At 41.1% G+C, this 13,693-nt stretch overlaps 2 protein-coding genes across 4 annotated transcripts in view; one reads left to right on the forward strand and one right to left on the reverse strand.

The window, feature by feature from the left end:
• HYCC2 (hyccin PI4KA lipid kinase complex subunit 2) overlaps positions 1-7,270 on the reverse strand; it is a 50,306-nt gene extending 43,036 nt beyond the window's left edge. For 2 of the 3 annotated variants that reach the window (XM_036386289.2, XM_036386288.2), the window contains exon 1: positions 6,789-7,270. The gene's annotated coding sequence lies outside the window, so the exon portion shown is untranslated. The remainder of the gene's footprint in view (positions 1-6,788) is intronic. The other variant, XM_036386291.2, reaches the window with a different exon arrangement.
• Positions 7,271-7,460: 190 nt separating this feature from the next.
• On the forward strand, positions 7,461-10,718 carry NDUFB3 (NADH:ubiquinone oxidoreductase subunit B3). Its single transcript, XM_036386292.2, has 3 exons — positions 7,461-7,683; positions 8,924-9,071; positions 10,454-10,718. Exons 2-3 carry the CDS (start codon positions 8,926-8,928, stop codon positions 10,608-10,610), a joined length of 303 nt encoding a protein of 100 aa, XP_036242185.1. The 5' UTR covers positions 7,461-7,683; positions 8,924-8,925; the 3' UTR covers positions 10,611-10,718.
• Positions 10,719-13,693: the final 2,975 nt, after the last annotated feature.

Raw genomic sequence — 13,693 nt, forward strand, 5'->3', positions numbered from 1 at the left:
CTCAAACTCCTGTGGTGTTTACACTAACAGAGGTGAAGGCAAAGCTGAAGACTCAGAACACATGAAACACATCTTGGCAGACACACAGAGCTAAGCAAGCAGAAAGGCAGTAGCCTGTTCAATGGAGAACCATGTGACACCTGTGATTTTAAGGAAAGGTTGCTGTCACAGGATGTCTATGAAAATAAACAGTGCAGATATGCAGTTTATGAATGCTTAGCTGAAATTCATTTAGTATTTTAGTTATTTCTTTTTTATTTGCATTCAAGTTAACCTCCAGTCCAAAACTCCTATCTCTATTTGTATGTCCATAGCTAACACAGAACTGTTTCAGAGATTTTCATGAAGCTCTTGCCACTCTGACATGGCAAGATTTGCACTGCAGTCCATTAACATAAGGGAAGCTTTCAGAATGGCTCATATGAAGTCTAACAAAATTATCATCTCTCTTCCCAAGAAATTGCCACAAATATGGTTTAGTAACTTCCAGAAGCTTAAGGATGCTACTATTTGAAATTATTGCACAGACAGCAACACTGGAGACCATCAAGTATGGTGGTTTGTCAATTACATAACTACCAAACACAACAAATACATAATTAACAATCTAGAAGCAGTTTTGGAAGCTCAGCAATTTTGTCTAAGGCCTGTTCTAAGCTAAGAACAAGAAACAAGCACCTTAAAAAAACCCAAACCCACAGGCATAAGAATCTAATAATTTTTCCACTTCACATTTAAACCCCCCTTGCTCTCCCCCTCTGTGTCCATATTTAGCTTACATCTCCTATGCTGTTTTGGCTCAACGAAACATCTTTAAAAAAAAAAAAAAGGAATGGAAAGTTCTCCACTGTTACACAAAGAAATATGAGCTTGTGCTGGGATAAATCCTTTGTCAGCATGCCTTACATTTCTATGTAAAAGGGCACATTACTATCATTTAAACTCAATCACTTCTTGTGTAAGATGACTACAGCAAATGGACTTTAACCAATCATCTGTCCATCCCACTGCTGCAGATACTAAAGACCAGTACAACATCCATTCTACATAAGGAGCATTTTTAAATTACTATTTTTAACTGGATGTGTTTCCAACCCTAAAGCATGAGGAAGCACAGTGACACACTGAAGCATCAAGTGTCCTTTCAAAAAAAGTAGACCTCTAACCCAGAGTAATAAACAGATAGCAGAACTCAAAGTTGAGCATTTGGATTTTTGTTCTTTGCCCTGCTCTGATGGCATGTACCAGGGTGTTTGATAAATTGCTCACTCCACCCTCTCTATAACTAAGTTTACATAAAAGCCTCCTACCTTCTGAAACATCTCTTGTCTAAAAGGTGATTGACCCTCATGTTCAGCCATCACAGTGCTAAATGGGATGGTGGAATCACCACTGTACCTTACACATGGGGCACACCAGCCTTAAGATACCACACCTCCACAAAGCACATGTTTAAAAAAATTAATTCTCATTCTAACTAATTTTTCACACGCAGGAAATACAATATTCAGATTTACAGATAGAAGCTAACTTGAGCTATTTCTACAACAAAATCTGTTATGCTTATGCCCATGTGTTTCCATGATCTTTCTTATCTCTAGGATATTTAGGATATCCTTATCTCTAGGGTATTAGGGAGAGTTACTTGAGTAAGTACTATGGATTTCTTCATAACCTTTTCTAAATCAACTTTTCTGCCTTGTGACCCTATTCCAAGTCAGAACAGAGGGAGGCATGCAGAGGGGCTGCTCTCCAGCCTCTCCTTAAGCTCAACATGTCCTTAAACCTAAAAGAAACAGAAAAGACAAAGCAAAAAATAAGAGGAGATTTAAAGAAGAAACAGAACCAGAAGTCTCAGAAAAAAAACAAACTATTTGAATAAAAAGAAAATAAATAAAGACAGGAAGGAAAAATGCAAGCAAATTTTACACATATTTCAGCTCATTATCATTCAATCCAATATCTTCTCATCTGAATGGCCATGAAAAATAAGATTATTCTTTTAAATTCTCTCACTGTCTTTCCAGATAGATGTCAAATAATTCCTCCAGTTCACATATGGGTCAAGGCAAGGCAGAAGAGGGGAGGAAGACCCTAAATAAAATTACAATTAAAAAATTATAAACTACTAAATATAGGGAATGGAAGCAGAAAAATATTCCAGACTTATCAATTTTGCCCTGTATGAATCAGCAAACTGCAGTCATGCAGTCTGCACAAATGTCCATGTCACACATTTCAGTTAAGCAGAATTCAGAGGAACAGCAACGTGGAACTATTTAAAGAACTCACAAACCATACACAATGCAGACACCATTAAAGGAGATCTAACCATTTCAGTTTTCTGAAGAATCACAGTAATTCCAATAAAAACACAGTAAGATTAGCTAGAGTATGGAGATTACACACAGAAACACACACTCTGCACTTTTGGAATGCTAGCCAAATGCTTGTGTAACAATACAATATAAAATGAGAAGTCATGAACTACTTTAGCCTGTAGAAAAAAAAAGCCCCACAGAACATACAGATAAAAGAATTCCTGGAAGAGTGTTTTAAGATATTTGAACTGCACCAACCATCTCCATCAGGCCCTGTGCAGAACAATGTTACACAGCCAGGGAATTTGGTGTTTTTCAGTGTCAAATGATAGCAGTGACAATCACTACTAAGAGATAAATAAATAAATAGTTTACCACTTTGCAGTAGTTATACACCAAACATTTCTCTCCCCTAGTGGGATCTCTTTCCAAATGCCACTAGCTCTCTATTATCAGGCAAACTTAATAAATTTGACCATAAAATCTCTGTTTCTCTACAGAATCACACCAAGAGGTCAAGGCAGCAGATCTGACACAGGCAGTGGGCAGCAGAGGCAAGCTGGACTGCTTGCAGAACAGAAAACAATCAAGGAAGACTGAAAAAGTGACTAGCCAATGGTACTTTTGTCTTTCACTAATCATCTGAATTGATTAATAATAAAACATCTGTTGAACCCAGTGCCCAAATTAATTATTTTTGATAGAAAAATGTAACATTAACAGAAGAAAGAAAAACTGTTGTGTAGCCATTCATCATACAATAAAAAGTTTTTACTATTATGGATAATCAGCAGCACGGACTGAAACAGTTTGCAAACTATATACTATTTTACCCAGTCCCTGATCTTGGTTTTTATGTTCTCTTCTTTGTAGCACAGCTGGCAAAAGAGAATTTAGTTTTACAGTTGGGTTTTTCTAAATAACTATTTTATTTCATCAGAAGTGCCCCCTCTACCTCTTGAGCTTTTATTTGAAGCTTAAAAACTAAAGTCAGATTCTATACAAAAAAGAGATCCATTGAGTCACTCCATAATTCTGTCCTTATGACTAAATTAAAAAAAAGACACTTGAATTATTTGTCTTGCTATTAGAAGCAGGAATTATCCAAACAAAGGTGCAGAGAGAAAAATTCAACCAGCTTGCCATTTTATCTACAGAGAGCTATACAAGCATAAACTCTAACTACTTTCTTACTCAAAAAAACCCCTTTAGAAAACAGCATTAAATAAGTCAAGAATTACTTCTCACACTTGCTCTGTTTGGAAATGAAAATAAGAGATTGAAGTAGCAGTCAAACTATACTACCTGTGACTGCCCCTGCTCAGATCAGTTTTGCCTGAAAGGGATTTCTTTAGTGATTATTACTATGGCACAGATGTCCTTCAAGAAGACTCAGATGGGGAGGCCTTCACTTTCACTTCTTGATATTCATTCGTATCTTAATACAAGGAAACAAGCATCAAGATAAATAATGGAATCAAAAATTCTTTTCCAGCCCAGACAAGTCTTTGAGGGAACACATGACCCAGGTCTTTAAAGATTCTCAACTCATATTAAACTGCTTGGTAAAGAGCAAACAGGTCTGCCTCTCCTCATACAGAAAACAGGGAGTATGACATGAGGTTCTCAGGTAACAGCTCAGAACAGAGCAGAGGAATGCCTTACTGACACCCCACATGAAGTGCAGCTCTTATTGACAGAAAACATGGTAGCTGCAGAAACCCATACATGGGCCCTAAAGTTTTTGTAAGTTAAGTATATCCATGAAACAAAAATCCATACAACACATCATCCCCACTGAGACTGGGAGAGCTGACCTAAGGGGTAACCCTATATTCTAGAAAAGAGTGTAAGAGCAAAGCACCTCTGTCAAATGAGCACCTGCTGAGCTGTGGCAGAGGAGCAGAACTCAGAACAATGATCCTGTCACACCCCAGGCTCTCAGAGCCTTAGCCTTCAGCAGAGAGTAACAGATCAGACCAGTGTGGCTGCTCCTGGGAAAAATGGTCTTTATGTTGCCCAAATAGAACACCTCAAACAAAAACCAACCCACCAGCAAACAAACATCATAAACAGAAAGAAACTAATACTACTGCTCCAGCCCATCACTGCTCTAAAACAGAGGTGAAACAGTGACTGTGATACTGTCCATAAAATATTTAGCTCTCTAGTGATGCCTGAGAAGATAATTTCTTTCCCCACCATTCATTGAGTGCTTTTTTTAAAAGCATTCAAAGAAACCAAGGTGAACTAAAGAAAGATCTTTTCCATCCTTATTAAGGCAGCATTAACCATTTTATTCAAATGACAAGAGGCTTCCAGTGACATAACTGACTACTAATACAACACCACAGTAAGTAACATGCAATTTCAGGGGGGAAAAGGATGCAATATTTAACTAGTTTGAATACGTCTTCTGATATTAAAGGGGAAAAAAGCAAAAGAACAACCCCACAACCCTTTCTTGTCATCTCAAAACTGCAAACAGTTCAAGCCACTGTCAGCCACACAGCTCTCTACTCCAGAAAACAATTATGAAGAGCACAGCAAACACTGTCCAATGCTAGAGAGAATACTGGATGCACAGGCAGAGAAGAGTGGTTCCTATAATGACTCTCACAATCTGTTAATCTAGAATGCACAGCAACACAAATTGCTGGAAACATGGACTTTTGAAAGCTATCCAAGAAACCCTGCAGCCTTCCTCTAGCCCAACAACACAAGCAGGAATCCCAGCAAATCATAACTAGCATGGTTGCATACAAGCTAAAATAACTTTATCCTAGAACACCAAATCTTTGCAGTAATTATCACCACAACTAATTAATAATAATAAAAAAATAGTGCACAAAAAACCCCACCAACTGCATAAATCACAAAATGTACTGATTATTTGTACGTGGAGCCTCAATGACCTTTCCTTCCTAGAGGACATTCAGTTGTTTGTTGGGGTTCTTTTACACAATATAGAAACTTCTTTTATGTTATTTCCTTCTGCATATTATTGATTTCTTCAGACTGACACTGTAATTATGGTGAAGCTTCCTTCTCAAAACACACTGTAGCAACACTTCTGGGCCCCTTGAAATTATGCAGACTCACTTACTTGAGGATACAGCATCAAAGAGCTTACTCTATTCCCAAAATATCACATCCCTCATATTTGCAGCCTTATTTTTAAAAGAGTATAGACCATTCTGAAAGAAAAGGAAATACAGGAAGCAGAACATGGTAGAGTAGATCAACTGACTGCACAAGGTTTTTCTTACCGTAAGTTATGTACTTGGGGGGTGAGGGGGACGGCAAAAACAGCTACTGAAAACCTTGTTAAACTTTTAAACCTGTTAAACAATTGTGTTCATGCACAAGACATCACACAAAGCCAATGCTCTGGGATCAGAACTGAATGCCCCTGGTAACATACTCAGCAATACCAGCATAATTTTGTGTCTAATATTCAAGTTAGGCTTCCAAGCACCAAGAAAACAAAACAAAATAAACAAAAACAACTCCCTCAACAAATAATAAGAAAAAAAGCACCAAACATAAATAAAACTGTGAGTTTTTATCTTTCTCTCAAAGCATAAAACCAAGGTTATCTGGTATCTGACATGTCTATGGGCCACTGAAAAAAAAATTCTGAGAAAAATATACACATTCCTCAGCACCACTGGACTTTGGACACATACACATTAACTTTCAGCCACAGCAAGAAACAAGAAATATTTTGCAAGTCTCTGACAGAACTGCATTCTCTGTAAGACAGAGATTTAAGCACCTCACAAATGAAGAGCCAACAATTCCAAAACCCCCATACATTACAGAAAAGGAAATGTGTGTCTTCTCACCCCAAGAGAAGACTGCTCTGAATCTTCCAGACTTTATCTCACAGTGAAAAACATTCAATGCTGAAACCAGACTGAGGCAGTCTGGATTAAACAGATGGCACTCTATTTAGAACAGTTTCACTGTTAATAACATGATAATGGCATTCCTCCTGGAAATCTTCTCATGCGCTTCCAATATCCCCATTAAGAAACCCTGAAACCCAGAAGTCGATTTCCATCATAATATATTGGAAAAAGGCACTACAGTCTACCCTGAAATTTCACTGGCATCATGCTGTAATGTTTACTCTCATGTTAATAGGAGTATCAAAAATTAATAGAACAGTTTATATTCTGCTAAAAAGAAACAATATTGTATTGCATACAGCTGAGAAGTAATTAAAGTCTTCATAAGTCACTGACTGTGTAGTTAACTTTTACCAGTCTCTTTCCAGATGAAGCAGACTATGTGCTCAAGTTTGACAAACACAAAAATAATTGTAATTAAGCAGATACTAAGGCAATTGACACTTCACAGTCACACAGGCACACACGCAAAATGCCGAGCTCCTGACACAAGCACCCAGTGAAATCAAGCCACCGCCTCACTCAGGAGGCAGATTTCCTCACTTTCCCTTACCTTTCAGTGCACTACCACGATTTTGGGACGCTTCCCCTCTTCTCCTATGGAAACAAACACCAGTGTTCTTTTAGGACAAACCCATTGAAAGCCGAAACTCGGCTCCTGGCGCCAGCCGGGCTCGCTGCGAGCTCCGATTTCTCCCCCAGCTTCTTCCCCCGCCGAAGCGCGCCCCGAGGGCTGGCAGCGAGCGGGCACTGCCCGGGCCCGCCGCCGCTCCCCGCGGGCAGGGAGAGGGCCGGGGCTTACATAACCGGGGAGGGGGCGGCTGTCCGAGCCAGGGGAGCGGGAAGGGGCGGCAGGATAGGGAACGGAGCCGCAGAGGCAGGAGAGGGAACGCGAGCAGCGCTGCCGGCGCGACTGCCGGGAACGCTTCGCGCCCCCGCACGCACAGACCCTGCGGCGCTTCCGTCCCTGCCCGCGGCGCCGGCAGCGCAGAGGGCGGCGGGCAGCCCGCGGAGGGTGGGAGATCCTGTTCCCGTTGCCGGCCCTCACCCCGCCACCCCCTCACCCCGCTCTCCTCCTCCGCCGCCACCTCCAGACACCGCCAGCCCCGCACCTCAGCAACGCGCCCGCCCATTGGGCCACGCCCCCTGCAAGAAGCCGCGCACTGATTGGCCTCCTTCCGCTCCGCTGCTCCTTCCCCCTGGCCCTCAGCCCGAGCCGGCGGCGCCGCTCCTCGTGCGGGCCTGTCCTGCTGGGGACAGCGGCACGGGGCGGGGATCAGAGAGTGGCTCCACGGCCCCCGTGTCCGCACCGGGCCAGCGGGAAGAGCCGGAACAAAAGCTTCGCGGAACCTGTTTGGCTGGCTCGCGCTTCCTGTAGCGGCTGGTCCAGGGCTGGGTTCCGGTTCCGGGTGGCGGCCGCGTCCTGAGCAGGGTCGCGGAGCGGGCAGGTACCGCGGGCGGGGCTGGCACCGACACCGGGCCGCACTGCTGCCGCCACCGGCGTGTCCGTGTGCGGGCAGGGCAGGCGGGGCGGTAGTGGGAGTGGGGATGGCTGTCAGTGCGCGTTGTGCCTTCCCTGCCCCGCTCCGTCCGACCTCTGGGCACAGCTGCGCTGGTTCTGCTTGCAGAGAGCGCCCGGCCGGCGCTGCAGCACAGCCCGCTGGCCGCGGCGTTACCTTCCCTCTTGTAAATCGTGAATACAGGGAGGAGAGAGGCCTTGGGTTTCTATCACAGGGCTGGAGCCTGGCGTCTAATTTAGGGGGAGCTTTTCCGGTAATGACAGCGTTAAGACTGCTCTCCAGGTTTTCTCAGGCAGCGAAATCTGTCTGCTTGCCTTCACGGCCTGGAGTCATCTTCAGTAGTTACAGGCTTTTGAAACTGCATCCTGCATTCCAGTCAATTTTCTAAAAGTTAAGGGCAATGAATCTGTTCTTTGCTCCCTGATAGGTGTTAAAATGGGAAACCTTGGCTCATGGAAGATTCAGGTGCTTTGTGAAAATGGAGCCTTAAAATCTATCATTTTCTTCTGGTTCTTAATGATCTCACTGAAAATGTTCCACTTCACATCTGTTTTTAAAGAGAAGCTTAATATTTTTGTAGTTCTCCAAGGTGTATGTAAATAGAGCATACATTTTTCAGCCTCATCAAGCAACGGGTAAGGTGCATCTCCTTGTCCATGCATCTCTCCTGGCCCTGTTGAATGTCACAGTTATATCTGACTGAACTGGAGGCAGCTAAAAGGAGCTGAGGAGCCAAGTCTTTGTTTTTCTTCAGAGCTTAGCAATCACAGCTTTCCCACATCTAAGTCAGAAATTTTTGCTCTGATTTTTTTGTGATTTTTCTGGAAAGTCTGGAAGTAACGGGGGGCTGGTGTTGTTGGAGTGCATTTATAGACATGGAAACCATTGGTTTTCTTACACTCTTCTCTGGCACAGAGGGTTGACATAGATGCTCCATGGATGTAGCAATGGTTGTGACTTACAGCACAGTAATGCTTAAGTTTGCTTTACTGTGTGTAATCACCCAGCTCTGAAAGTCCCTTGGCTCTTTGTTTTACAGAACAAAGCTCTTTGTTCTCTGTTTCTTCTTGCTGCCTCCCTGTTTTTCCTGTACAGGGGATTGTTCTTTGCAAGTGTATAAAAATAAGATGGTGCTCTCTGCCAAGTAACAAACTGACCTTTTCCCCAGGTATGGGACACGGAGGTGACCACAGCCACGGGCACGGCCATGACAAAGTGGAGCTGCCTGACTACAGGCAGTGGAAGGTGGAGGGGACTCCCCTCGAGGAGGTGCAGAGGAGGCTGGCAAAGCGCGGGCTGAGGGACCCCTGGGCTCGGTAAGTGAAGAGCCTCAAAAATCATCCTGATGTGGCATCAACCAGACCTTGGCATTGTAGGTAATTCTTTCTTCAGTAAAAGCAGTGAAAATTATCAGAATTTCAGTAAAGTCTTGAAGGGGATTGAGCCAATCATATCAGGGTTCAAATAAAAAACAAAGCATGAGATGATTCCTTCTGAATTTTTTAAATTTCATGTAAAGTAGTATGTCAATTCTATAGGACAGTACAAGCATCATGCCAATTTTCCTTAACAAGTGAGAAATTAAGGTATCATGCTACTTGCTTCAGTAGTCTGGCAGGAGATTGTATTATTAATGTCTTGCATCACAAATCTTCAAAGTCACCCTCTCCAGAGCTCCCTCCCCTTTGGAATGCCGAGTTCATTTTAACAGGGAATCTGCTTTCAACCTTTATGGCAAGTGCACATTAATGTACATATGAAATACAAGATAAGCTTTGTGAAAGATGTCCTATTTGGAAACTTTGAGTCTGCATCTATCAGGCCCTATACTGGCACCTAGAAGATACTCTTCCATGCCAGCATGCTTTCATCCTGAGTCACAAAATCCATCTGCACAAGAGGATTATCTGTGAATATAAATATCTGCCTCCCTTGTTTTAAACCCTGCTATTTTCTCCCAAAATGACAGTTTTTATTTTATAGCTTAGTTATTTTTCCTTTTCCTAAGGACTTTTGAGTCCTTACAAGAGACAAACTACACCCATGTCCATAGATTACACTGGTTGTGCTATAAATAAATCAATAAATATTTGTAGTCAGTTAGAGCAGTGATTAACGTTTCAATAATAATGGAGGTCGAAAACAGCAAGGCAAAACAGTGTGAAGTTTGCACATACTCTGTAGCTCAAGCTAAACACCATCTTTTCAGTCTTTCTTTTTAAAATAATCTGACTTTCATATTTCTGTGTTTTATTGTGAAATAGAAAGTGCCTCCACACTGAGATGAGCTATCTATGCCTGGATTGTAAGATTTGACTGTGCTGCATACTGTCTAGCACAGTGACCAGCCTTTGTAGTTGGTAGTCCAATCCATGCAAGTGCTAGTGGGTTCTGAAATGTTACAGAATAAAAACAGAAGAGTACAATTACATTATTTCAGGGAGGTGATTCTGTTCCTATAATTGTGTTGTTTGCTGGCAGTACTTGTATCTCAAGTTATATGGTAATGGTTAGAGTTCCTATCATGAACTTTTTACCTGTAATTCCTGATACTTAAATGACAGAACATATTGTACAGCCTCAATGTCTACCTAATTGAAATATCTTCATCATTCTTTTATATATTTATATTCTTGTTAATTTGTATCACAGTGGCTTCACTGATCTTTTTTCCCTTTGGTTTCATTTTCCTTTCTAGTAATGAAGCATGGAGGTACCAGGGTGGCTTTGCAAGACCTATCACTGTAACAGAAATCTTTACCAGGGGATTCAAGTGGGGAGCTGCAGCTTTCATCATAGCTCTGGGCATTGAATATTCACTGTTTCCTCCAAAGAAGAATGGAGGCCACCACTGAAGATCAAATATGACAACTTAATACTTACTAATCATAAGCTGAAGCGTACATAAGCCTGCTGCTCACTCTGTACTTATAATATGCATATTAAAGTCTATCACAGGCAAACCAGTGTTTCTTTGATCTTATTATACTCCTGTAGAAGGATCAAAAAACATGGCCAGAGCAATTTAACTGGCTTCAATATGGGGGGAAAAAACCAACCCAAGATGGCTCTTGGGTTTGCTCTACCGTCTTTTGAAGAGCAAGATAAACTATCAGAGCAGCTCTTTCCAAGCCCTGCCTAGATTCTGTTAAATGAAATTGAGAAGTTTGCTGCTTTTAAGAGAAAAAGCAACATACATATACATAAATAAATACGTACCATATTTATTACAGGTTTAATAACTGTTATTTCCCAGTAAGTAGTAATGAATGACTTGTCATTTCTTAGAAGTGTTGGTTACTATTTGCTCTTATGTCTCTAAATAAAAATAAATATTAACTTAAAGCTTTAAAACCAACTCAGACTACCTCAAAGTAGATGAAAGTACCAAAGCTTATACTTAACCCTATTGAACAATTAGCCTGGCAGACACTATGCACCAGAATAATGTGCTGTGTAATATCCAGACACCAAAAATTACATTGCTGCCAAAAGTAGAATAAAATGTTTAACTTGGCAATAACTGTACCTTACCCTAAAATGTCTTCCACCATACTTGACTGTGATGTTAAAAAAGAGAACAATTTTTTTTTTCCTTTGCTCTGGTGTATTTATAGATTTATTTATTTTTACATCTAGTCTCTTTTAGCAATTTGTTTTAAATGTCCCGTTTTTCTGTAAATTATCTTAGCTTCTGGACTGCTTTAAGAATGCCTGGACTGAATACTAAAGCAGAAAAGGACCTGTGGGCAGTATATGTCCTCTGCAGTACCAGGAATTATAATTGTCTGAATATCCTACTGTAAGTTTTGTTATGTTATGCCATTAGTAACAAAGTAAGGAGGCTAGGTTACATAGCACAAACAACAGGACACCCATCCTAAAATGAAAAGCAAAATTAGACAAGTGAGAAATGGTAAATGCCACTAAATAATTACATAGTATACTTCCATGGTGAAGAAATTTAAGTTTTTAAGTAATCCTGTCACAAATTGCAAGTTTACAAAAAAGCTGAAGGTCTATTAAAACATTGGTAAAATATCTTTTTTTTAAACATACATATTCACACACAATCCTCCTGAGTGAGATTATAATAGAGCTTTATTTTCAGAGCCAATAAACAACATCTGCTACTGTGTGAGTGCAGATGTACAGTTCAGCAGAGTTTGTCATCTTTGTATGACATTGCTCAAGGCACTGTTCATAGTGCAAACACTCATTTTAGTAAACTCTTGCCTAATCCTTTTCTCAAACATTCCTATCCAGCTGCATCATTCCCTGAAAAACCAAGAACCTACTGTGTAAGGTCTGTTGCATAAAACATTTCTATTGTCCCTTAGGTACTCTTACCCAGAATATGCATTTTCAATAGCTGGTACTCACTGCTTGTTTTCTATCTGGTTCCAAGACAACTTTCTAGGGAGTACTGAATTTCAGATGGCTGTTCAGGAAAACAAGTAACGCAGTTAATTACTACTATGTTAATAATTTTTACTATGTTACTAATGTTAATAATTACATGAAGTAGAATGAGTCTTTTCAAATGGTATAAGCCTGCCACTTCACTAATATAGTAAGTATATCAAGCATATTCAGTTAGACAAGACTAGTTTTGGTAAAATGTATGCATTTGTGAATTAAGGTGGTATAATTTGGTGGTTTAATAGCCAGATGGCAACCACTGCCTTAAATGACTGTCTTTAATTTATGATGAACATATTTTGCTAATTTTGCAAAATACGTCTCATCATTATTACACATACAATACTCATAAATATTTTCTTTCACAGGTATAATAATACCAATCCTGCCTGTGGATGGAATATTTCTTGTGTATTAAAATAATAGTACCAAATGTGTCTTCACTGTAACCATAGCAATGTCTGTCCTTCTATGAGAAGAGCCTTTCTACCAGCATAGATATTTTACTGGCAAAAACCAGGGTCACAAACAGCAGTGGCACCAGCAGGTGAAGAACATACATTATTGTAATACCAGACAGGAAACTCTTTTTGTATCACAAAGTCTGAAAAATAAAACTGATGCTCCACTTTTTGTGTGGAACAGATCCAAGGACAAATTGTGCATACTGATTCACAGTAGGTAGCTGGTTTCCTTCTGAATCAGCTACATTTTAATAGCGGGGATACTGTGATAGCCCTGAATGATTGATACTACGGTGAGAGCCTGACCATACAATTTCAGTAGGAATACATGGATTTTTTCAGAACATAGAGCTGCCACTTGGTACAAATTCTAGTGTGGGTGAATATTTTCTGTCTCCTTTTTCCCTGCAGTTCCAAAGACAGCGTGACTCTTCATGTGTGCTACCTCAGAGTACTGCGCTTCCACTGCTTTATTTTTAGCAGCACAGAAAAATGACTCACTGTTCCATAAAGGCTTTGAAATCCACTGAGCTGGGAGTTACATGTGTCTGATTTCACCATATAGGGAGGTGGCTTTTGTCTGGTTCAGAAAGTTTTAGATTTTAGGCCTTTAGGAGAGCAGCTCCAGCTGCAATGCTAGCATCCCGCAGTAAATGGCTTCATGGAAGTTGCTAGTTTATGTCAAGGAAATAGCAACATCCAGTTTTCAGGAACAAAGCGTTACGCAGTATTTACTTAAGATTATACAACAGGAAGCATACAACTTTCACACAGCTGTACGTTAGCCTCACTGTGAACGAACAAATTCAGAGTGAGCCATGAGCCATACGAGGGGTTACGGCTGAACTCCTGTCAAAACACGTGCCCGCACTGACCGCAGGTCTGTAACCGCTCACCGAAAACCCTGCTACGACTTCATAGCTCGCAGGGCCACCACAGAGCCGTTCCGTGTGTCCCCAAACCAGCAGCAGGACACAAACACCGCCTCCGAACGCCTGTGCACCCGCTGAACCCGGCACCGCGCCGCCGCCACGGCCTCCCCCGGCAGCATT

This window comes from Molothrus ater, chromosome 7, assembly GCF_012460135.2.
Source record: "Molothrus ater isolate BHLD 08-10-18 breed brown headed cowbird chromosome 7, BPBGC_Mater_1.1, whole genome shotgun sequence".
Lineage (NCBI taxonomy): Eukaryota > Metazoa > Chordata > Aves > Passeriformes > Icteridae > Molothrus > Molothrus ater.

Excerpts from the sequence above, each read along its gene's own strand:
- NDUFB3 (XM_036386292.2), top strand. The coding sequence starts at position 8,926 with ATGGGACACGGAGGTGACCACAGCCACGGGCACGGCCATGACAAAGTG. Across the intron at positions 9,072-10,453 it reads CTGAGGGACCCCTGGGCTCG|TAATGAAGCATGGAGGTACC; the intron begins GTAAGTGAAGAG and ends TTTCCTTTCTAG.